General features: G+C 36.1%; 1 protein-coding gene and 1 long non-coding RNA gene across 9 annotated transcripts in view; one reads left to right on the top strand and one right to left on the bottom strand.

Annotated features, from left to right (window-relative positions):
* LOC136854151 (phospholipid phosphatase 3-like) overlaps window positions 1–12,364 on the top strand; it is a 32,650-nt gene extending 20,286 nt beyond the window's left edge. For 2 of the 3 annotated variants that reach the window (XM_067130394.1, XM_067130392.1), the window contains exons 5-7: window positions 4,737–4,916; window positions 9,764–9,849; window positions 9,978–12,364. In XM_067130394.1, the coding sequence (XP_066986495.1) occupies window positions 4,737–4,916; window positions 9,764–9,849; window positions 9,978–9,999 (288 nt within the window). In that variant the 3' untranslated portion in view covers window positions 10,000–12,364. The remainder of the gene's footprint in view (window positions 1–4,736; window positions 4,917–9,763; window positions 9,850–9,977) is intronic. The other variant, XM_067130393.1, reaches the window with a different exon arrangement.
* LOC136854152 (uncharacterized) overlaps window positions 1–26,152 on the bottom strand; it is a 144,881-nt gene that overhangs the window by 5,403 nt on the left and 113,326 nt on the right. For 4 of the 6 annotated variants that reach the window (XR_010857650.1, XR_010857648.1, XR_010857651.1 and 1 more), the window contains 3 exons: window positions 20,359–20,411; window positions 17,949–18,104; window positions 9,543–9,608 (listed from right to left, as the gene is read on the bottom strand). This is a non-coding gene — a long non-coding RNA (uncharacterized lncRNA). The remainder of the gene's footprint in view (window positions 1–9,542; window positions 9,609–17,948; window positions 18,105–20,358; window positions 20,412–26,152) is intronic. The other 2 variants (XR_010857652.1, XR_010857649.1) reach the window with 1 other exon arrangement.

Here is a 26,152-nt window from a genome sequence, read left to right as displayed (position 1 = left end):
TCCTAGTTTACCCTCTGAGAAAGAAGAGGAACGTTTAGAATCGGACACCTCAGGTTTTAAAAGTTGGTTTAGTTGTGTTTGGGCAGATATCCACATAACTTTTTAGTGGAGCATTCTAATACTGCTCGCTCTCTAAGAGCAAGAGCTTCCAGGTTGGGGTCTGATTATTATTCTCTTCCTTCCTTTAGGCTATCAGATTGTGTACATGGCTTTGCCTAAGATGATCTCTAAAGGATCCTCTCTTTAGTCTCCCTTCTTGCTAGGAAATCACTTGTGTATCGGACAGGGGAGAGTGTTTCTCCCCTTTTCTTGTGATCCAGCAGTGGATGGCACTTTTTTGTCCAAGATTTTTTTTTTTTTTTTTACTAAGACAGGTGCTATTGCATCAGGCAGGTTGTATTTCTCTATTACAGAGTTTGACTAACTGAAATTGTACTGAACACAGCTGAACAGTGATTGAAGAAGTTTGGTGAACTTCTTCCTCCTTTGGCCAGGGACCCTTTTGTTAAGGCCCCCCTAGACAAGGGGGGCTATTCAATGTTGTGAGCAACCTTACAGTTTGCAGAAAAGAGCAGCTTTGTTCTCAGCTGGTTTCTTCAGTCTCTCCCACTTAGCAAACAGTCTTTAATTCCAGCACATCCTTTTGGGAAGATTGACAAAAACTGCCTGCGTCTATAGCCTCGGAGACTGAGAAGTCAAGTTTACTGCATCATCCTCATCTTCTTTTAAATGTCCTTCGGGCAATGCTATCTCCTTTACTAGGTCTTCCTTTTCAAGTGTTGGAAAGAGGAAAGTATCCTTTTGTCAGTAAAGTTCCAAATCCCATTCTGCAAGGGGAGGGAAGTTTATCTCCTCTTATGACAAGAATCCAGTCTAAAAAAGAAAAGCTCTTTGAACCTATAAGTACTTGTTGGGGCAGGTTAGGCCTCTTTGCTCAAATGTAGGAATGCTTAGGGGTAGACACTTGGGTAACAAAAGTACTTATGGAAGGCTACTGCATTCCTTTCAGGAGTTTGCCTCCTCTGTCAAACCAGGCCATAACCTTTCAGTCATACAAAGACAACCCAGAGAAGAGACCCTACAAAGGCAACCCAGAGAAGAGAAGGGTCTTAGTTTCTTCTCTGTTAGAAAAGGCAGCTATAGAGGAAATACCAGCTACTTCTCCGGGTTTTTACATCAGGCTAGTCCTAGTTCCAAAGGCAACGGGAGGTTGGAGGCCTGTCTTGGATGTATCCAAGCTCAACCTCTGTCCAACTGTTCTTGTTTTCCATGGAGTCAGCCTCCATGGTCTTAGCCGCCATGGAGAAAGAGGCATGGATGATTACAGTGGACATGAAAGATGCATACTTTAATGTCCCCATTCACCAACGTTCAAGAAAGCTCCTATGCTTTGTCTTTCGGGGAAAGACTTACCAATTTTGAATGCAGGACAATGGGACTAGCAGGAAACGTGTGCGGAGTATTTTCATGTTAGTACAAAGTATATTTTTGTGACTACTGTAAATACATTTTTTATGATGAAAAAAGATTTACTTATTTTCAAATATTACACTGTTTGTTTCAAACTAAGTTCCACACCTCAGGTTTTCACCAGGGTCTTATCCCCCTTTGCAAATTGGCTTCACCTACTAGGAGTAAAGATACTTCTGTACTTGGACGATTGGATTATCATTGCGAAGTCCAGGGAGGATTGCCTGAGGGCAAGAGAGTTAGTTCTGGGTTTAGCGAAAGCCCGAGGGTTACTGATAAACATAGCTTAGTCTTCACTGGAACCATCTCAAAGAGTGACCTACCTGGGCATGGTTATAGATTTTGTTCTTTTCAAGGTTTTTCGTACACATGCTCAAGTAGACATCTCTTGCCAATAGCAAGTGAAGTTGCCTCCTCATGAAGCATGCAACCCAAATGTTGGCTGTCTCTGTTAGGCCACATGTCCTCTTTGGAGAAGTTAGTCCCAGGTACTTGACTACGGATGAGACTGTTTCAGTTGCACTTGAGGAGACACTGGCACAGAGAGTTGCAACCAATCCATGAGTTAATGCCCTGGAACCCAGATCTGTTCCCTTACCTTTGTTGGTGGATGCCCGAAGAGATTCTGTTTGCAGGGAAGTCCAGAGTCCCTGAGCCCAGACCTCTCACTGTAATCAGACGCCTTGGACAAGGGGTGGGTTATAGTTATGGGGAATCGGGTTGCTTCCAGAGTATGTTCACCAGTCGAAGAAAATATGCACATAATTACAAGGAGTTGTTGGCTATCCAGAAGGGGCTGCAGGAGCTGGAAAGTGCAGTGACCAACAAGTAATTTCTGTCCTCTTGGACAACTCAACGTCTCTGTTGTATCTAAGAAGACAAGGGGGCACAAAGTCAGAAATGTTAGTAGCCATTACTATGGATTTACTCCTCTGGACAGAGGAGTGGAACATTGTCCTAATGCCCCAGTTTGTACCCAGTCGATTGAATGTTCTGGCGGACATGTCAAGTTGTCTAGGACAGTACCAGGTACTGTCCCACAAATGGATATTAAACCAGACTGTGTGAGGCAATTTGGAGAGAGTTTGGCCAGCCTCCCATCAACCTCTTCACAACGAAGATGAATCATCGTCTCCAGTTGTACTATAACGAGGTGGCGAGTAAGAGGAAGAGTCAAGGTGTATTCTAATTTATTGATACAAAATCTCTGACAGGTCAAGAACGCTTGCGAGCAGAAAAGTAGAATTTGACATTAGAAGAAAACGGACGAACTTCTGTATACAGTCAGATGTGTTTTCTCACACCTGAAGAATGGTTAACAATTCTATATACAAATTAGGATGAGGTTTCAAATACATATGGTTAGAAAGCTTGCAATGCCTTACATATATTGGCAATTACAGTTCTGACAAGGACGTAAAGTATCTTCTGAAAAATGCATAAAAGATCACTTGAATCAGGAGCGCTGGATCTGTGTTTCCTGAGGGTCTTGGTGCGTCATGTAGATTTTTGTTTTGAGGCAAGGATGGTCTGAGGGTCTTGGTGACAACTGTGGACCTCCAGTACTCCTGGTCTGCTGCTGTGGCTCTTAGCCAATTCTTGTTTGTTATTCAATTTCTCTTTGTACTGAATTATCGTAAGTCAATCTACACGAACCTCCAGAATTAGCAGATATTAACAATTACTATGCTGTATATGTATAGAGTATACTTTATACTGTACGCTGAGCTACCATATACGTATAGGTGGTACTGAATACCATAGTGTAGGCTAGGCTATATTTCGAGATATGTTTTTTCCAAAAAATGATGGGTTTTTTGGAACCTAACCCCATTGTAAAGAGGATAATACATATACTTAACTTTTCTCAGAATCTGTAGAATATTATCGGTGACTGCCATCTAAATTTACTATCTTCATAATTATCGCTATTAGTTTCTTTGTTATTTTATTTTGATTGTAGAGGGTAATGAAATGACAAAAATAAAGAAAGAATATTGGCGATCACTCTGTGAAAATGAACATTAAACATTTGCTAATGGCAACAACATTTTCTAGCATAGACAAAGATTTATGCTTGCACTTCTAACCTCTAGCATTGTCTGAGCTCATGGGTGGTATATCGAATGGGTAAATATACAACTATATAAAAGAAATTATCAAAACCATATCACTTATATCTGCGCATTGCCAAATGTCGCATTGTTTTGATTAAAATTTTTGACATGGAAGAGCCTTCTTAAGTGGCATCTTTAAGAAATATATTTATTCATTTCAAGTAAATAATGAAAACATATTTGAATTCACACATTTTCATTACTAACAATTATTTTCATAACAACAAGTTGTAAACAGTATGTAGCACCGCCTTCATGGCCACTCAACGAACTAATGGCAGCTGATTCAAAATGAAGCCGAACTACAGGAGTTTCCGGACCACAGAATGCCGGTCTGAAGAGGTTCGGCTGTATTTAAGACAGATATTAAGAAATGACCTTAAACATTTCTGTGGCAATTTGCACAGTCACTATCCAACTTACAAATGAGTTACGTCCCGGACAGCCGTTCTTATCTTGAATTGTTCGTGAATTGGTGTTTAATATGGAGTGCATAATTTTTATTGAAAAATGATTAAAACTGAGCAAGATATTAAACATTGAAGTACGTTTACATTCCAGAATTAACTCAGGATAGATTATATTATTTTCACTATACAGTATTTTTAAATCATGCAGTATTATAAAGAATTACTTTGGATATTAGAAAGGTAAAAATTATAAAATAAAATTTACGTTCATGAAAAATTCAAAATTTATTATTTTTTCCATGCTTTGAAAGTTATGATCTTGGGAGAGAATTTTGCAGGAGCAGCTTCTGACATGGGAAGTTCATAAAGTAAACAATGCACACCACCATCTATTGACAAAAATGCATACTAAACATTTCCTATGGGGAGAGTGAAATTGGTAAGACAGAAGTAGGTAGGAACATTATGAGTATGAACGAGTATTCTCTTGATTGTAAGAATACATGGTAGTGAATCACAGGAATACTCGGGATAATCAGGGAAGGGGTTAAGGGAACAAGTTGTTTTTCCTTGTGCTGCAAAAATTCTTACTAGACAGAATAGGCGTGTAGAGCAAAATTTGCAGCAAGGGGAGCGTGCCAAACATAATTTTAACTTGCGACCCTGTCTGTTTGTAAGTAGGGTGGTGACTGTATATTGATACATTTTTTACACTAAAGCATTTTCGTTGCTTTTTCAGGTGTACATCCAACAGCGCTTCAGTGTGAGGAACAACTATAGGTATTTGGCTTCTATCCTACAATTAATGTGGGCACTGTGGGCTTTTATTTGTTGCCAGTCTAGAATATGGGATAATAAACATCACTGGTGGGATGTACTTGCTGGTGCACTTCTTGGAGCATGTGGATCATATGTGACGGTATGTATTTGTAAAAATGACGGTATAGTAACACTTCATTTTACTGTATTTGCCATATCTGTTTTGCACCATAACAGGTCCAAACTGCTATAGGTTAGAGCTCCGGAATGCAGAAGGTATCCTGCCAGTTTTCATTGCATGCAGAAATTGTGAACTATGTTTAACTATGTTTTTTGTTCATAGGTGTAGAGAACACAAATGGAGTAGAACATCACTGGTTTAGGTGATAGTTTGCTTAAGCAGTTTATAGATAAAATCCCTGCTTGAATTCTGTATTCCAACTCACAAGTCTTAGTGCATGATAGTGCATCAGACTACTGGCACAAGATTTTGTCCTGTTCTTTTCATGACAATATCACCTGTAATGCCAGAGAACTATTTTTTTTTTTTTCCTTCTGGGGAGTCATTTAAGTCAAAGTAGCTACTGTGTTCTTCAAGAAAGTCACCCATGGAAGAACTAAAGGCAAAGGTCACTGATATTGCTGTTATTGTACAAAAATAATCCTCAGAGGGTAAAATGCACAATTTGGGGAAATTAAATGTTAACATGCAAATTGGAGGAGGATGTAAGTCTTGGGGAAAGTGATCTACTCTTCTCTGTCAACAAATGAGGTTGAATGAACTGCAGACCTGATCGTCCTCCTACCTACAGGCAGTACGTAAGCCTATCAGGCTTGTCTGGAGACCAGTAAGCACATAAAAACATACTTTGTGCTCTTTACCTATGCAGAAAATGTAGGAATGTTGCAGAAGATTTACTTACTTGGTGCTTACAAAATGGAAAACCACCTTAGCACATTTAAAATAGGATATAATTACAAAAATAAAAAAATCAAAACTAGTCAGGTGTACTAAATAAAAAAATGTACTCTTGGCCCAACAGTGCATGAAAATTAAGATAGTTATTTCTCTAAAAGAACTCATTACCCAGGTTCATTTCTCAAAGAACTCATTATCCCTGTTTCTGTTTCATGGTCAGGAAATCATTCAGGAGCCACAATCTTACATAACAGTAAGAACTGTAGCCACTGCTGCTCATGTGCCACAGATCCTCTTGCTTTGAGGATAGAATATGTTTGCTGCAGTGATAATTGCATTTATCTATAAACCTGTGCTACCATTTTCTTTTTAATCTCCCTTTTAGTGTATATTGTGCCTCTTTAATAAGGTGATTAGTGTATAAAAACCACTAACGATTAAGTAGACTGGTCGGCTCTAGGAATTTGAGGTATTTTTAGCATGTTTATTTTTTCCAAAGAGTAGAACTAGTGCTGAGATGCTTCTGTTTTGTTGGTGAACATCTGCTCCATTCCTTACACTGACAAGTTTCAGTGTTTTTTCATGTCCAGTTGATTACCCAATAGAATATTTGGCAGAACTAAGGTTATCTTTTGTTTTCTGCTAACTTTGGGATTGTGCTCCTAATGTTAAATTGTTTGTATTGTTAGAAGCACTTTAGTTGTTGTTCTGTATAACTGCATATTCTATATAACTGCATATTGTTTTCGTGTTAGATTATTACAGTGACAACTCAGGAAACAGATCTCAGCTTATGAGGCTTTGATACTTAGCATGACAAAAAATAATCATAATAATGAAGCTATCATTTTAGATGGGATACAGTTTTAGATAAATCTCTTAAAATTGAATGTCAAGTGTGAAGTACAAATTAGTTTATATTGGGAACCATTTGGAATTACTGTTAGCTGTAAGATATTTTGAAAATATCAAGAATGTCAAGTGCAGGTTATAACAGGGTCATGGTTACTGAATGGACTTTGTAAATTATCAGAAAGGGTCTTGATCACTGAATGAATTTTGTTATTTGGTACCTGTTAAGTTGAGGAGTTGTCAGGTATGTTTTTATTTCTGCCCATTTACAATGGTGGTCAGAGAACTAAGGCTGATATTATTGTCCTTTATCACAATAATTTGTACATTTTTCATAATTTGCTTTTATAACCATGTTTTGTGTAAAAATGAAGAAATTTTCAGTGTGATTTTCTGGTCTTCATATCTTGTTGATAAGCAAAAGCTACTTTGTTCCTAATTATCAGAACTTCCCTCTTCAGAGAGGCATTGGCCATATTTATGGTCTAAGCCCTTTGACCCTTGCCATAGTTTGTTTTGCTACCAGTCCCATACAAGTAGCTTCCTTGCTGATAGGGCTAAGGAAAACTTTGATTCACCTCATAGTGTACAGGGCTGAACTTTACCATAATCTCCTCAGGATTTTCACCTAAGCATCCAGATGGAATACTGGGTTTTTTTGTACTTTTGTTCCTCAAATGATATCTGATGGTAGCAATAAGATACACCTAAATGGAACATGAATATACACTATAATGGGATCTGTATTGTGACTAGAGTAGTTCCAGTCACCATTAGGTATGCACTGATGGAAAATTGTGTGGCTCAAGCAGTGGGAATGTCAAGAATGATAGTAACCATCGTTGTAAAAACATATCTCCTGTGTGACTATTGACAGCCTTGCCTATGACAAGTGTAACCTTCAGAAGCCATGCTTGGAATAGCTAGAGTCTTTAGGGCCCTGTTCACAGCTGTACAGCTCTGAGTAGGACATGCACCCATGCCAGAAGAGCTATGTTGATGACTCCAGGCCATGACCAGGAGAGTGATTTTATAAAGGTAAGACCAAAGCTGGCTGCTGTGCAGACCAGTGTCTCTGAAGTGGACCTGTATCAGGAGAGATTAGAGGTTGTGACTATGTCACACATATGCAATGGAATGATGGTGATGTATGACCAAAGCAAAGGTAGCTGACTGATCAATCATGCAAGACCTGAGAGATCAGTCTTAGAAGACCCTTATTTGTGAGAGGATAATATCATTTTGCATGCATGCCCCACAGCCCAACCTCTAACCTCTGCTGGTACAGGTCCACCTTTGAGACAAAGGTCTGCAGAGCTGCCAACTTTGGTCATGGCTTCAAAAATTCACTGTTCTGGTCATGACCCAGGGCCATCAACACAACTCTTCTGTTGCATTAGCAAATGGCCTAATGTCCAGACACTGGATCTGTATATTAGCCAAAGCTACACTGATAATGAGCTGTGTAAGAAGAGTGTGGCAACCTGAAACCAGACCTGGACTACTGTCAGAGCTCCATTCTTGCCAGAAACTGTAGATCATGATCTACTGTTTTAGTGATATTCGTTCTTTAAAGGTTAGTGATACCAGATGCACAAAAGGCTTAGATAGCAGTTATTCCAGTGACCTTTTAACAAAATCAGAGATGTTCCACTTGAAACAGTAGAGCATTAGTTATGTCCAAAACTGTGACCAAAGCCATACAGATACCAGGAGCTGAGATGACACAAGGGTACAATCTAGTCATTCCAGTGAATAGATCCATGACTATCAGTAGCCACATCTAAAGGTACTTTGGTGGTTAGATCTGTGACAGGACCAGAGCTGCAGCTTCAGCTTTAACAAGGATCTTTCTAATTTCTTGTCAGAGCTGCTTTCTGGCCTCAACCTGGGCTGCAACATTTGAGCATCAGTGCTGTGCAGATGATTTAACATGTGACCATGTCAAGAGGCAGCATCCAGAATCATAGTAGGGCCATGCCAATGCCAAAGAGTCAAAGCAGAAGCCACATTTAGGCCTTATAAGTTGGCATAGCTGTAATTCAAGGTATGGACAAACTGGTTCTAGAAGATATGGCCAAAGCCATGACACAAAACAAAGAAGCCAAATGGCTCTTAGAAGAAAGATTGGAAAATAACTGCCATATCATTTAAAAACGTTGCTTCTCATTTGATGAGTAAAATTGATTGGGTTTGGTCAATACATGGATAAAACCAAGAGCCACAATCATCATGAACTGACATGAACCACACAAGTGCCAGAAATGGATCCAGACTGAGCAACATAGTATCCATGGAATGCCTATAACCAGTGGGTGAGCTACTTACAAGTTTTGCTGATGGCCAAGGTCGAATGAAAAAACTCTTTCTGAATAGAAAGTCATCCCAGCTCCAGCTGGGGCAGAGCTATAATTGAGCTCAGCAATACAGTTTCAGCTTTAGTACATGTCACTTAATAATTACAGCACCGGCCAGAACTAAGACCAGAACTTCAACATGAGTTGCTCTGTAATTCAAAGCCCTCTTGTAATCAGCATTCTAGCCACACTTTTGAAGGATCTGCAGAAGAACCTTAGAGCTTTGGATGCTGCCTACTGATGGGTGAAGTTGGTTATTAAATAAAACTGCAAGAACCAAAGTATGGAGTGTTGATCACTAGGGTATGCCAGGAAAAGACCAGTCTTCTTTTTCTGTGTTCTGGGAGGATACCCTTCAAAGGAGGATAATTAAATTTAGCTGAAAATCCTTTTTCTTTAATGACTCAAAAAGTCTCAAGTGTAGGCAGGGCTACTTGGGTATGCACATGCACAAAGTTGGCCACAGGTGAACTTCCCCTAAGCAGTTCTTTTGACAGTGGGTTCCTTTTGGATTTTTGAGCGAAACATGAAAAGGCTTCACAAAAGTAAAGGGTGTGATGAAAATGTTATTGCATATTTGTTTATAAGCAACTAGTTAATTTGCCAAAGTTACATCAGGACCTTTGATAAACCTGTGTAATGGTAAAAACATACATACTTGGGCTGAAAAACTAGGAAACTGTCCAAGCATCTGTAAAATGACTGCTGTATCTTGTTCCAGTTCCTGTATGGAAAACAAAGAATATTTGAAGAATTTTCATAAAATTATTTCTACAAAGTACTGAGCCTTAGTGTTAGGCTTCAAGATAAGCTATTTTTAGACCTATGATATTACAGTATTTACATGGTGTAATTAGTTTTTAATTTATTCATTTTCAGCTGAATTACTTTTCCAACTGGTTCAACAGAGAACTACCAGAAAAAGCAATAATGTCAAGCCATGAAGAATCCAAAGATGAAGCTAGGTAATTAAAACTGTGATGTCTTAACCCTTCTTCATAAAAATATTTAAGTTTATATTTTAAGCAATTCAGTGTCTGCATAATGAAATTTTTTTTATGACAATTTTATTTAGTATGGATGTGTCTTACAGATTACACCAACATGAATTTTAGTCACGTACATATGAAGCATTTATGTTGAATGAGACAATCTGTAAGTTGGAAGGTTGATGTTTTGCATTTCTTCTTTGTTCAAAGAAAGTTGGAAGGTAGATGAAGGCCTTACAAGGATGGGAAGTTCCATGCTTTCTTTCTGTCAAAGTGCAAGCTTTTGGAATATTTTAACTTTCTCCAGTAGTTCACAAAGCCTTAAATTACAACTCAAAGTGACATAGCCTGAAGGTGAATCAATTGTAATGTTACAGTTTATCTTTTAAGCTTGACTCCTATGATTTTAATTAATTGTTGTTACAGTTAAACCTCGCTAATCAGTTCACGACTCCTATGATTTTAATTAATTGTTGTTACAGTTAAACCTCACTAATCTGAACTGACTGAGAGGAGACATTGTCCAGAACTGCCAATTGCCCAGATTAACTGAATTTATTTTCAATAGTCTAGCTTGAACTTACTAACAACCAAACCAAACTGTTCATTACTTACTAACAACCAAACCAAACTGTTCATTACATGACAAGTCATAATACGCTGGCATATCCTAACCAAAGTTTGCTCTAAGGAGATAACAAATGCTTGACTAAATTAGTTTATGTATGCCAGCCTAGGCTAGCTGATATTATATTTAGTGTCTCAGAAACAGTTATTCACTGCAGTACTAAACATCATGAAATGTACTGTGAATAAAATGGAAATAAAATTTAGAAAAAGTCACAAACATCTTTTCACATATCAGATTAACAATGGTATGGCTAAATCAACTGGTCCTGCTATCTTTTGGATTCTCATAAGAAGCTTTTGCCTTTTTATTAATGTGTATAGGGACATTTTATTTATTACATCAATATTTTAAGTGCTTTTAATGTTCCAAAGTTTTTTTGTTCAATGGAAAGTTTGATTTAAAGAGTTAGGAAGCCTATTTTATGAACCTATTTGTGACATAAATCTAAGAAACAACAGGCCTATTTAAGCTAAGCTAAAGTTTCATAATTTTTTTAATATAAAGTAGTTAAAATTTAAGTTCATGTTTGTGTAATTTGATTCAGTATGCTCAGTTCTCTGAACAATGAGTAACTTAAGCTTGTCAAAATAATTTTCATGATATTCACCCCAAACATCAGTGAGCTGGGAAATAGAGAATTACAGTAATTCAGTCATTTACAGTAATTCAATTTATTTCTATAGTTATGTAATAAAAAATTTTGTTCTCAACATTTCATGAGAGCAAGCACATCAGACATATGAATGAGGATATAAAACACCACAACTTCAAGCTGCCTTTCAGGATAGCATAGCTTAGAGATGCATAACCTGTGTTTCAAATAAGAAATTTATCACATGAAACTGTATAATTGTGTGCAGCAATTAAAGCAGATTGTAAATTACTAGGTAAAAGTATTGCAAGTGCAATTAAAGCTTGTTTTCACAATAAGAATTTTATAGTTAAATTAGCTGACCCCTTTTATTTTTATTAATTTTATCTGTAGCCTTTTAGATTTCTTAAGTAGTTTTAAATTAAGTTTTTAATGCATTTACTAAAACTTTATCTTCTTTAGCAACAAGTTTTTTAAATACAGACTGAATGATGTACAAATTCAGGGAGACAATGGGCTTATTTTATTAAATTACCTTTTCTAACTTTTATTCATTTATTACTGAATAGTTTATTATGCTTTGTAACTTTCAATCTTTCTTATTACTTTGTTATTGTTATGTTTTAAATGAAAAATTTGCAGAATTTATTACATTCTCAAATATTCCAGAAAATCATCTCTTCATCTAAAATTAATCCAGATTATTTAAAACTATGGATAAAGAGGGTCCAGATTAGCAAGGTTTTACTGTAATATTTATTGTTTTGCATGTGTCTGAGATGAATTATCCCATTATTTTTGCTACCTATGCAGACCAAATATGTCTGTTTATGTATTACTTATTATCCGTTGCATCTTCAGTGGCTGTGTAGAGTTACCCTTTTTCATTTGGAATCCTGCTATATATAATATATAACTTGAAATGTATTAAAAGTATGTAAATGTTAAATCTTTGTGATTATGGTTTCAGGACTTTGGAATCAATATTTTTATAATAATAGTTACTGTACTGTACTATGCAACAAATGTCATCTGTTAAATATAAAACTTGTGAATGTTTTTACAGTTTTGAAAATGAATTTATTTGTTACTTGTAAGAAAAATTATCCAAAATTAGTATCTAAATGATTGGCACGTTACATAGTAATGACATATTTGAAAAAAAACTGCACAACAGCATTTCTGTAGTCTAGCACTGAAATCTGATTTAGTAAGCAAATGTATGCTCATTTGCTCAAGAGCAATTAATAAAAGATAAATGCTAAAGGCATACCAGTGTAATTTTCAAATTTACTTACTTCTTTTTAAACTAAAAATGTGGTCTTTTAATGGCTTGAGTATTCAATGTAGAAGATGCAAATTTTTTTTTATATATATGCAAATGTCAACCAACTTCAGATAAGAAAGCATAATAAGTTCGTGTCTGAAGAAATAACCTTGATTAATGAGAAAAACTGTCCATTAGAGAAGTCACTAGATCTGAAGAATTGGTTTACAGGACTTGGGCAGGAGTAATAGCAATGTATGTGTTCCAAGTGTGTTGGTGAGAGGGGGACAGAAAACTGATTTAATGTAGGACTGACTAAGTCAATTAAGTAATTTCTGTGATAAATTTTCATATTTAAACAAAACTACAAAGGGGCTACCAGAGACTGTGAACCTCAGCTAATGAATATTCTATTTTATTGTCACTGCTTACTCAAAGAGACTGACATTTTTATTAGATAATGAAAATCAAGACTTGAATCCACCCCAAAACTTACTGATTATTCACTGGCACTTTGTATTTTAACATATTTTGTAAATATCCTTATAGTTTCCATGTCTTACCAAAGATATAACCTCCTTGGTGGGGTTAACAAATGGAAAAATGCTGAAACACAAACTTGATACAAATTTTATATGCTAACTAGTGGAGTAAGCTCTCTTCAGGAATAGCTGAGGTGTCACTGTCCTTGCACAGTGTTTGTGTTACTGCTGCTACTCCAGCTTCTACCACTGATTATGCTGTCATTCCTCTAGCGAGAGGAAAGCTTTTGAGACGTCTGCCACTTTCTGGCACTACAATAGCGCTTTTTGCTCTGGAATGTACAAAAGCTGTTTCCAATATAGCTAAAACAAAAGTGATTTTTGCTCTGGAACATCGAAAAACTATCTAATACAGCTACAACAATAGTACTTTTTGCTCTGGAACATAGTATAGCTTTAACCATGTACAATATGTTATTAAAATAAGCTTAAAATAAAAGGCCCTTTTGCACCTAACAAATGAGAGGTGATGTTTATGAATAACCGAAGTGGAGATTTAGACTACTATTATTACAGCTAAAAGCTTTAAAAAGGTTTGAGTAACACTGAATAAAGCATGCACTTGAAAACTGAAGTTGGAAAGATTTACTGAAAAATGAATATTGTTGAGTACATAAAAGAACTACCATTACCAACATAAGTTTGTATAATATTAGCTCTCTTCCTCTAGTGGTATGAGTAATACCGATAAATTCCTTACGGAGGAACTTTGACAGTGTTAATTATGAAGCACTTATCTATAAGCTAAGCACTGGGAATAGGTGGATCTTTATTGATATTTTAATGGAATTTTAATAGGCAGAACCCGAGGGTCTGTGTTGATGGCTATGATAGTGGCTTTACTTAGTAATGTCATTTCAGGTGCTCCTCCTGTCCCATACCAAGCAACACTGTCATTGTGGAGGGGCTTCGGTGCTAGGGACTATGGCCTGATGCTGGGTTGGGCTGACCATTTGGCCTCCACCTGGACCCTCCTGCAGCCTTGGGCTTTGGTCCCATGCTCAACCAATTTTGGCTTGGATTTTTTCTTTATCTTTCATTTTATCACTCTTCTTTCTCACTATCCTAAAAATCCTCTTACTCTGTCCCCCACTCTCCCTTAGGTTTGAGTGTCCGTGCTGCAAGGGTAGAAAGCCAACTTCGGGTTGGCCTTTAATGGTCTCCTGGACACCATAGGGCACAGCGTCCTTGTATTTTCTTTTTTTCCCTTACTCCTTCATGCGTGGCTCTCAAGGAGTGGACTGTATATATTTCCCTAGCATATACCCAGATCCATATGGCTGACAATGGAAATCAAACAAATTTTAAGGGGTTTGGGACTGACCCTGCTCACAATCAGTCCCTTGATTTTTTGGTCTTTTCTAACTTAGCTAGTTTAGAGACCACAAGCCAGATTACTCCCCCAGAAATCTCCTCATCCCTATCCTCTTTCACCATGTCATCTTGGCACATAATATCCCCACACTTCCTTTCCACTAATTCACCTTTGGTGACTAGTCTACAACCGTATAAACTACAGCGTTCTACTACAAAACAATGGGACACTACAGCATCTCTTCCTTAAAAAAATTTTCTTAAAGCTTCGACTACATCCTCTTCTACCCACCTAAAATATGTCCTCCAGTACCCACCCAGCCCTTAAGTCAACCCTCTTTGGACCCCAGAAGTGGGACAAGTACTTCATCATCCCTCCGACCACTCCTTGCATGAACAATACACTCCACTTTCAAAAGTGCCTGCAGAGACAGGTAGGAATTATGAAATTCCTAACAAGACGCGACTGCTCATGTCTTACGGTGAACACAGAGGCTCAGGCTCAAGCAATGTCCATCCTCAAAGACCTACAAGGTAATGCCTTCCCTACCACTCCACATCCTCACCTTAACAGTTGCACTGGAACAGTGGTGATACCCTTTGAAAGGTGCCCGGTTGACAATGTCAGCTGAAGTGATTGATCAATGGATCTCAAAGAACTCCTAAGTGACTGCCCTGAAGTTCTCCATTTCACAAGCTACACTCCTGGGGACAAGAGCAACAGGAAATATCCAAAAAATTTTTGCAAAGACCGCATTCAAGGGACAAGACCTCCCACAAGATGTATACATCGAAGGTCAACATTACAAAGTCCAAAAGTATATTCCTCCCCACGTTAATGCCAAAAGTGCTGGCGCTTCAGCCACCCAGCCAAATTTTGCTGATCACAAGCACGCTGCCCCATTTGCAGCTCACCTGACCATGATCAAGCAAAGTGCCACTCTCAAGAGCGCATGTGCGCCAACTGTGCTGGCAAACAATGTATTTTATAGTGGTTGCCCTGTCTACAAGTTTGAATCAGCATAGATTGACCCTGAAGGAAGCTAGACAGGAGGCTTGCTGACTTGGCTTTACCACTGTCGCCTTGGCCTAGATTGTGACAACATCAAAGCAAACAAGCAAAACCACTGCCAATATCACGCCACAACCAACCCCTCCCCCTCCTCTTAAATTCCCCAAATCCACTACCACCTCTAATACTTCCTTACCCTAATCCCTTTATTTGCCCAAACCACTGCATACCTCTAAAGAACCATCATCCATCACCTCTTCCCCTCTTCTTATCTTGAGTGTATCTCTGTTTAACCCTTGTGAGGTGTTGAATTCAGAAACACCTACTTCTACATCCTAGGAATTTAGCTAGACTAGAATCTACTCTTAAATCAGGGCTAGTCGATTTGCCTGTTTTGTTTTCTCCTGTAACTGCCCTTTCTCCCATAACCAGCCCTCTGATTATTCCACCTACTCCTTTACCTGGATCCCTTGCTTCTGACCCCAATCCCATTGCCAGCCTCGAAGTCCATTTTGACCAGAAATTCAGTCTCATTGTGAATACTGTGGCCCAATTACGGCCATCCATTAAGGTCCTCATGGACAAAGTGAGTGAAAAACGTGCAAATGCAGTGTCAGTGCAAAGGACAACTGGAATCTGGAGATTTGCAATTCTGAAATATCAAAAAGCATTTTAACATACAAAGGCCCAACTAGATCAGTTTAGATTCTCTTTTGAAATTTCCATTCCTAAAGCTAAATGCCAGAAAATTCCGTGCAGTTCATGGGAAGCATCTGTGAAAATAACTGGTCTAAAATTTAAAATTTCCTGGCCAAGGACATCTGCTGATGCTGATGTTCTCTAGAAGAGTAGTCTAATCTGCTGAATATGAACTTTCATCCTTCCTGAAGATCAAGGGAAATAATCTAATTCTATTCTAATCATGGCAGTACAGTACATCATTAAAATAACTGAATGCTGGGAGGAACTAAAAAAAATTATTAAAAATTAATGTTATTCATTATAACTTCACTTTCAGACATACTACTAACTGGTGGATTTTTGCTTAGTTAACTTGTGCGGTTTCTAACAAAGCTGCCTTATTTCTTTCACTACGGGGTGGGCTTCAGTTGCAACTGGTTATTGCTCTAGCACTAGTATACCTAGTGAATGGGATTTAAGTAAACAGCTTGCAACATACTGAGGTTCAGCATTCAATTGGATGCTTATCTACCCAAATGCGTATTATACAGTATCCCATTTTATCATGATATTGTATGTACTTTGAGTCTCGCTTCCAACACCTCCATCTCTTACATTGTCACAAAAGAACTCCAAGTGCATAATTTTTGTTCTTAACCTTAAGAACTTTGCAATACTTTAGAAAGCCATTATTTGCAGAAATTTCTATCTTATTCAATATAGTATTGCAGAGCTTTTGAAAACTTTTCTTGATGATCAAGCAATCAAGAAGAATGCAATTCCAGAAAGAAGGGCGTGAATCCTAGGTTGACAGCAGGATAAAAGCAGCTTGGGGTAAGCAAGAGGGTGGTGCCAGGGGTAGTTAGTGATAAAAGAATGCTAAACAAACTAAAAACAAAGTTCTATTATACTATAAATCAGACCAGTGGTTATGTACGGTTCAGAAATGTGAACATTAAGAGGGAAGGAGGAACAAGCTGGAGCAAACAGAAACAAGGAAGCAGAGTTTGATTTTGGGGATCTCACTGCACTAGTGGCTAGAAAATGAAGAAATTAGAAGTGCTGGAGTAGTCAGGATTATGGTTCAGATAAGAGGGTAGAGCCCGAGATGGTTTTGGCAGTGGTAACGACGGGTGACAATGGAACCTGTTAAGCGGTGGAAGGTCAAGAGGGAGGCAAAGGATTAGGTAGTGCAATACAGTGAGGAGGATTGAAAGAAAGGGTTTAGCAGAGGAAGTTGTTTTTTTGATAGAAGTAAATGGAGAAGATGCAGCTAATGTAAAGAGTACATGTAATTTTTAAACAATAGTACTGTAAAAGATTACCCAATAACCAGCACCCTCTCAGTTTTTTAACCAACAATCTAAATATATAGTGTATATTTTGTAATACCCTACAATATTAGAGAACAGCATGAACTATTAACCCTCTGGTACTTGAGCTGATACATATAATAGAGATTTTAATGAGCTGTTATTATGCAAAGAACTTCAAAAAGAAACTTTATTGGTACCTAAATGGAAGATATGCAAATTTCAGTCAAGTGCATATTAATTTTTTTAAGGTACACTGGTACAACCTTAAAAACTATTTCAACTATAATATATAACAAATGTCAAGACAAAATATATGTACAGGTAGTTAAATTTAATTTCATTTCACTTAAATTATGGTATATGGCACTTAAAATTTTACCATACTTGACTGACCACATTATGCATTAAACCATGTCTCATTCCTGAACATTCTATATTAGGCCATCCACTTTAAAATGTAGCAAATCCAGTTTAATGATGACATAGCACATTCACATAAATTAATTTGTGCAGAAGCCTTCCATTTTCCTCCTACCATACTAAAATTGTCGATGACATCGTGACAACACTATTCAAAACATTTTTTTAGGTAAATGTCAATATATTTACTGTATTTAATCACAAATTTAACTTTAATGGTCTTAACTTGTTATATTTATACTGTATTAGGATATTTAATACAGTATTTAAACATTCCAACTTGAAAGACAGTTGCCTTACCTCAAAAATTAGGATGCAGGAGTGGAAACCTTGAAAACATCATGGCTGGAATATGTAAAGAAGTCAATGGGAGAACAGCATCAGCCATACAACTTTTGTGACACTTCTGTATACTGTACTGTATTACAAGTACCATCAGGACAGACACTAAGCTCACTGCAAGAGAAAATACAGAGACCATGGATGATAAACAATAAAATCAAACTCTTTGGAACTCCTACCAAGTTACTGTCTTGACTTTCTACCAACTAGTATTGGTCAGGAGTATTGCATTATAATCAAGAACATACAATATAAAGAATGTTGAACCGTAGCTTCAGTTTTGCCAATTGCCTTCAGACGATGGGTACGTTAAAACTAAATTTGAACTAGTATCTTAAATTAGTAACTAATCAGAGTACTCTGACAGTAAAAGAGCATACAAAAATTCCTATGAAGTAAAAGGGTGTAAAAAATGCTAACGAAGTGAGTGTAACTGTAACGTTAAGGATAATACAATACACTAATGAAGCAATTGTAAATAATTTTGTATATCTAAACTGTACACTTAGGTTCAAATACAATAGTAAAAAATGTTCAATACTCATCACATGAGGGAAAAGTATGCACAGTAGGCATACTGACATAAAAATTACTAAAATTTTTGCACCATTTCAGTTTACTCAGTATATATACACAGATGGACATGAATCACTAAAACAAGCTGATTTTGACATGGAAAATACAATATATTTAAGAGATCAAGGAATTTATAAAAATCTCAATCTTGTGATTCACTATGATGGTGATGATGAATTCCACAATGATGTCAGTGTAAATTTATGGTAAACATAGTATAATATATAAAACTAGAGCCTCGGAGAACCTGCTCAGTTCTCCTTATCAATCATTGAGTCTTATAAGGAGAACTGACCAGGTTCTTGAAAGCTCTCATTGTAGATATATTGTGGAATTCTTCACCAGATCAAGGAATATTACATGATGGAACCCTTGTCACATCAGAGGCCCTGTTGAGAATTTTTGATTTACTTAAAAGTAACTTCACAAATTGTCAAGTGAAAGTGGATTTGTACTTCTGGGAACCTGCATTAGCAGCTTGAGTCACAGATGATTTAAAAACTACATATACATATACAATACTAATTAAAACTAATTTCATGCACACTGACCTTTGCAAAAGTTGTTTCTGCTCCTAACATTAGCCTGTGGAGTGATGACTTTCTTAGCTACTAAGGCCAAAATAAAAGATTTTTTTGTTAATTCTTCTATAAGGAATTTTTATGGAATGAAATAGTCTTTTGAAGCTGGGTTCTGCTTGTTATTGCTCACTTCAGGTATACTGTATATGCCAAGAACTAAGTGCTAGGCAAAAAAGCTTGTCATCCAAAGCAGGAACAGAGAAAATCACTGCTGTGGTATCCTCTCTTTAGAGCTATGCCACATAAAAGGTTAAGTTCTCAAGATGTGCCATGAGGGTTCTTGGGGTCCCTTGAAAGGCTCAGCAGAACATGAGCTAGGTCTCACTTTGGAGTTGTACAGGGTAACTCCTCACAGATGCAATATCTTCCTTCAAATTCCTTGAACAATTCCAATGCTTCCTAATTTTGTTGTAAGAGAATACAGTCTTTTAAACCAACTCCTGATCAAGTGAGATGCTGACTTATTTCTGAGAAAAAAATTTTTATTTTTGTATTTAACTAACTTGAGGGAAAAGCTAAAGCTTATCAATTACAGGAGATTTAGAAGAATCTTAGCATTGAAAAAGCCCATATTTTCAGGGTTGCAAATGAATGAGAAGTCTTATTTGAGAATTATATTTCTTGTAAGGCAGTTAACAAAACCTTTTACATGACAAATGTTTAGATATTTATCTGCATGAAAGTAGGTTAAAAACAACTCATTTCTGTAGTGTAAATTACCCAGTATAAGAACTGTTATGTGAAATATAATTTATAATTTCACTACAAGTGAGCATAATAGAATAGCTCTTGAATTAGTGTGGAGTTCAAGTGTGCATTGCTTTAATAAGCTCATGTAGCCAACCATACTGCAGAACTTTCTGGCAAAAATAATAGCAGTAGTGTGTTTGGTCTACAGCAGTAGTTTATATAATGTAATGATAGCTTTTAAATTTGTAATTCAAAAATTTATTGTTGCATTGGGTCTTGTGAGCAGCTGGGACAATGATTCTTTTAACTATGTGATATATACAGTACTGTAATTTGCATTGACTTCCCTTCCAAGTATAGAATGCAAGAAATTCACCTTTTGTTAAATAATATAAGCTAAGCTATGAAGTGAAACTACCTAGTTATCACAAGACTGATATGTTAACTGCTTGATTATGCTGAAAGCCCCTTTTATCAATTTATTATACTGATCTGCTGTATAATTCATAAGGCATACTTACATAAGAGTGTAACTCTGCTTATAGTATTCAGATACTATGTAGACTCTGGACTGCTGAAAAACATGAACCTTTATTAGCCTTTTAGTGGAGGTTTTTACAAATTATGGAGTACAAAAAGCAATTTTCTCTTCTTGGTTACATAAGAACTCAACATGGGGCTTGAGTACTTGGTAATTTACCTTCACTGAGGTTTGAATGGAACCATATAATACATACATCTTATTGCAAAGCAAGGTGCAATGTATTCGCCATGAGCATAACTTACAGAAGTTTACTAAACAAAAAATGGGCACTGGGTCTTCCAAAATGTAGTAGTTGAAACCTCTTGAATGAGCTCTTGATGGTTACTCTAGTTTTTTACTTGATCAATCTAATTACCACAAAGAAAGCATCATGTACATTCATGAGTATAAATAAGACCATTTACCACAACGTATCACTGCGATAAACAATTGTTTCTAGTTCCTAAAAGTCTTTTTTGTTCTAAAACAAATGACAAACTACACAAGGAATCTCATTCCTTCCAGTAGTGCTTCCATATGTGCTGTAATATATGAAGACAAAAGTGATTAGTTAAATTTCCTTGATGTTTATGATGTCATATACATAACTTATGACATGTTGGACTTTGTAAAAAATAAGTGATTGTTACCTATTACCTGTACTGTACTATGTAAAGTTTATCTTCCTTCGGTAATCTGACCTTGACACTGAAATCTAAAACTGCCTGATCACCTCTTATTACCCATGTACAGTATAGTACCAGGTAATGTAAGGTACAGTATGAAATTTGTTCCATTACATACCTAGATATTTTGGGATAAAAGATCTTTTATTGTATAACTTTGCTGAATTTATTATGCTACCTCGTTATTTCACAAATCTGATCAATCTATTGTATAAAAACACAGCATTTGGCCATTTTTTTTAAACTGACTGAGTGGTTTCTAGAAAATTATAGTGTTGTTCAGTATATTGATGCAAGAGCAAATAGGATTATGATTCATGATGCTAGAATGAAAGCCAAGGAGATTTTAATAGAGAATTGAAATACAGGGAATACAGGTGAAAAGTTAAAACAAAAATGAGATGGTAAAAAAAAAAAAAATGTAGGACTGGTAGTAACATGTAAACACAATTGTATCATACACAGGATGGTGAACTCAAGTGCAATGGATAGTGATGATGACAATGTTCATGGCCATATACATGATAATAACAGTAAGAGTGCTGACAAAGTAAAGGAAACTTTAATGCTGTAATTATGTTGTTAGAGACAGCATTGCAGCTGATCATTAAAAGATGCAGTGCTGTAACAGTAATAGGGGTACCAGTCCTGTTAAAGCCAATAACAATAATTCTCTTAATTAAATCAGTATGAAAGAAATAAACGAAAAAAAAAAACATGGATTACTTGCACACAAATTTATTGCAATATTTTAATGTTATGAGAGAGAACATTATTTTCTCAAACAAATATAATATTCACTTCTCTTATTTTATTTCTTCCTCTCTTGCATCACAATACAGTACTGTTCAAAACAAAATACTGTAAAAGAACAGGGGTAACTTTATGTGGAATCAAACTGATTAATAAATGCCTAGACCATCTGTGAGTAGCATAAATTAAAAAACAGGCACAGAGTGTAAAGTACAGTAATGGAATCCGTCCATAGGCAATTATCAAAATTTTAGCATCTGCCATTTGAAAGTGAAACTGATACTTGCATTTTTAGTAATATTATAATTTACATGTGCCTGATATACAGGTTATATACATTGCACATACCATACAGTACTGTACCAGTAACTGAAACTGGATGGAAGCAACTAGAGTATGTACAATTACTGTGAATCAGAGTTTATATGGATCTCAGTTTTGTGATGAAATGCAGGGTAATTTCATCATAAAATAACAATATTGTTTAGCACTGTATGGTAAATATATGTAACCCTGCAGTTTCTATTTATTGTTATGGTTAAACAATATTCATAACTGTTAAATTCTCAAAGTAACAACAGTGTCAGGTTACTGGAAACCTCAGTTCCAAGTGTTACAGCTAATTACTGTATCTTTTTTTTTTTTTTTCCAAAGTACCGTATACAACAAATGCACTATATTTTTTATGCTAACACAGCATTCCTAATGGCATGCACATAATATATGGAGGAAGGGGTTCTTCTCAAATCAGTGCTATTGTTTCCAGCACTAGCATTTTTAGAGAACAATTTGCACTATGTTGGCATACACATGCTTGCTGAATGCGGTTTTAAGTACAGGTTTATTTATCTGCTATAAATAAAAAATTAGAAGGCAATGTTTTCAGTCTCTGTGTACACAAATATGTACAGTGCTCCCATGTGTTTAACAACTCCTGCATACTGTGTTTGTAATGTGATTTTTGTGTTAATTTAATCATCCTTTTCCCATAAATATCATCCTGTTCCCATAAATTACATAAATTTTACTTTGTTCTTTTCGTCAGTTACATTACCTTAGAGCAAATGATCTTCTACACTGCAAAAACTACCTAAATTGCAAGTTAAAACATTTTCTAAGAAGAATTATTCAGGTGCACTTATGTGCATATTTATTTATACACCAGTGTTCTGAAGAAAACATGCACTCATATTTACAATATTTAATTATTTAAATCAAATTGTGTACTGTAATGATTCTGATTTTTACTCAATTGCGCAAGATACTTTGGGGACTGTAATTTCAAATCTTGATAGGGCTGTCTATTACAAAAATGAAAGTATCTCATGAGTACAAGTAATTATAAATTTTATTAATTGAAAAGACTAAATAACCCAGTGTTCCCTTCTGAATGGAAAATCAGTTTAGATAGAGTCTGATTCTTTCATCAAAGTACCACAGATCTAAGAACTGGGAGAACATAGTTAATTTACGAATTATGATCAATTCTGGACACCTCGTTATGTTAGATTTTTTCAAGTAACATTTAGTGACCCACTTAACTGTGGTACATGTTTCTATCGTTACTGTCATTCCTTGCAGATTTCCATGAGAGTTCTTTGCTTTAATTTCAAGTACCCAACAGATAAATTTTGGGGCAAAATTTCTCTACAATGCTATGTCTATTCATATATAGGTGCTAAGTCTGAAGGAGAAGCGCAGTCTAAATTATTCCAAAGGAGTTATATGACCTCCTAAGAGAAAGTTAAAGGAATTGGGAAATAAAAAAAGGGAGGCATTCCAAAGTCTGCTACTAAGTGAAAATAGACAAGTCATTTCAGTGGAAGTCATGAACTCTTACAAAGTAAGGTAAATGCTGTATTTGTGGACTGGTTTTTCCATCATTTCATTCCCGAAGTCAAGCTTTACTGCAGAGAGAATAACATTCCATTTAAGATTCTCTTAATTTTGGACAATGCCCCTGGTCACCCACCGCACTTAGATGATTTCCATCCAGATGTTCAAGTTGTTTATTTACCACCTACCACAATTTCCCTCATTCAGCCATTGGATCAGGCCGTAATAGCAAATTCAAAAAAATACTTCACTTGCCATACATATAGGCAAACGTTAAAGAAGATAAATGACGCAGATGTGACCTTACGTGACTTCTGGAAAGGTTGCATTTAAAACTGTGAAAAGAACAATGATGCTGCATGGCATGAAATGAGATCAACATGAATGGAATATGGAATATGCCCACAGTCTGTAGATGACTTCAGAGGGTTTGATCAAGAAGACAAGGAAAAGGGAATCGTTAACAGTCTGACATATATTACTAGTACAGTAACAGTACTAGTATTGGTTTTTAGTATGAAAAAACATAAATAGTACTGTACGTACTGACTTTGTGTATACGAAGTTGAAATTACAAACAAAATGAACTACTAACAGCCGTTCGGAACATAACTCGTTCGTAAGGAGAGGAGCGTCTGTATAAAAGCTGTTTGGGAAACAGATGATGAAATGGACAGGAACTGTCTTTGGAGTAGCAATCAGAAACATTAAAATTCACAAAAATATAGAACCCATCTAGATGTAGTACTGAGACAAAAGTAACAGATTTGAGGATTATTGCTGACAATGGAGGATTACTGGGAAGTGCACTGAGAATATTATGGTAGTTTGAATAATTAGTAAAGGCCTAAGGAGTTACTGATATAGAGGAGGAAAGAATGGTTGAAAAACTAGAATGCTGAGGAAGATTTCTTTAAATAGTAAAGAGAACAATGTTACCTCAGCTACACGAAAATATTAAAGAAGTTAAAAAAGCTACGAATGACATGCAGCCTATTCCATGAGTTTTTCACACAGTAAGCCCCTCTTCTGATTCAATTATAGGGTTTGTCTTATTTCTCATACTTGAGAACTGTGAGAAAATTAAGATGGTAAATCTGCTAAGGGAGGTATCACTCACCTTTTCCAGGCCATGAAGTCCAGTTCGAGATGTGTTTGATGTTATAATTAAGGGTGATGTAGTATTTCCAGTTTTCAAGACTGGCATATGCAAGTGACCTACACGTTTTACAAGCTCTTATGCCCTTTCTTAGATCTTTGGTACTATCCTTTGAGATTAAAAGACTCCAGAAATGTGACTGTTATCAAATTGCTCTCTACTGGAACATTATGGGTACCCTGCAAGCACTCATCTGTTTGTTGGAACTCAGAAATTCATTAATGACAGGTATTTAAAGTAATTATTCTCATGCTGGCTGAGTAAACTGATCAAGGATTGTTGCAAACAGACCTAACAGTGGTGTGCTCCAGAAGCACACCAGACTCATGTATAAAAAGGGAGAAATGGGTATGAGAATTGACAGATAAATTCAAAGTGACTAAAGTGATTCTTGAAACAAAACTTGTTTTATAATGCCTAGGACAAGCACAGGTCCACAGTTGTTACAACATTCATACCACAAACTATAGCTAAAACAGTTCTCTTTTCCTTGTGGAAAGGTTAGAAGGAATAAAAACATCCTTAAAAACATTTTCCTTAGCTAAATATTAATGCTCAAAAGGATGGACTCAATGGGTATATTTTTGTAGTAATGAAGATTATATTTTTGAGGTTCTTAAGCAAAGACATAACCAAAATTGACTGACTTTCTGAAGAATAATATTTTCTCTGCAAGATTCTGGCTACTCTTTAAGAGCAGTTATAGGCTGTTTACTAATGTACAGAATAATGTAATATATCACTGAGTAACTTTTATGAGAAAAATAATTTGTAATCATAAAACATGAGAAGAGTTTGTGTGGTTAACAAAACACGTTTGTATTCTCAAGTATTATTGTTGTAATTACCAACTGTTTGTATGCTTCAACACAAGGTGCATATGATATCCAAGTTCATGAATAATGTCAATCACACTTTCAAATTCATCTCACTGATAAATAAACTTTCGTAAATTTATTTGTATGTCCTGTGCTGGTACTGCATCACTGAGAAAGACTGTATTTCTGTTGTTACAAATATTTTTTTGTGATATATTAACCTACCGTCATCTAAAAATTGTAAAAATTTGAATGCCCCTCATGTAATGAAGAAATATTTAATAGTATTGGGAATCATGAGATGTTAATTGTTGGTTCATTAGAAGCTATGTACAGAGGCTACTTTCTAAATACCTTATGACTATTAATTATCCAGAAACATGTAGAGTAGTACTGTGCATTTTTGTCTAGTATAGTGAACATGGTTCATTAGTAGAACATACTGTATAGCACAAGTTTCATGTTCGTAAATGGTTATTCTTAACATGTAGTATCTTGTATTTTATTGCTTTGCAGTCAACCTTTTAAGTCACTTAATTT

This window comes from Macrobrachium rosenbergii, chromosome 28 (assembly GCF_040412425.1).
Source record: "Macrobrachium rosenbergii isolate ZJJX-2024 chromosome 28, ASM4041242v1, whole genome shotgun sequence".
NCBI lineage: Eukaryota > Metazoa > Arthropoda > Malacostraca > Decapoda > Palaemonidae > Macrobrachium > Macrobrachium rosenbergii.
Note: the sequence above shows the minus strand (reverse complement) of the source record. Positions and strands in the feature narration are given on the sequence as shown.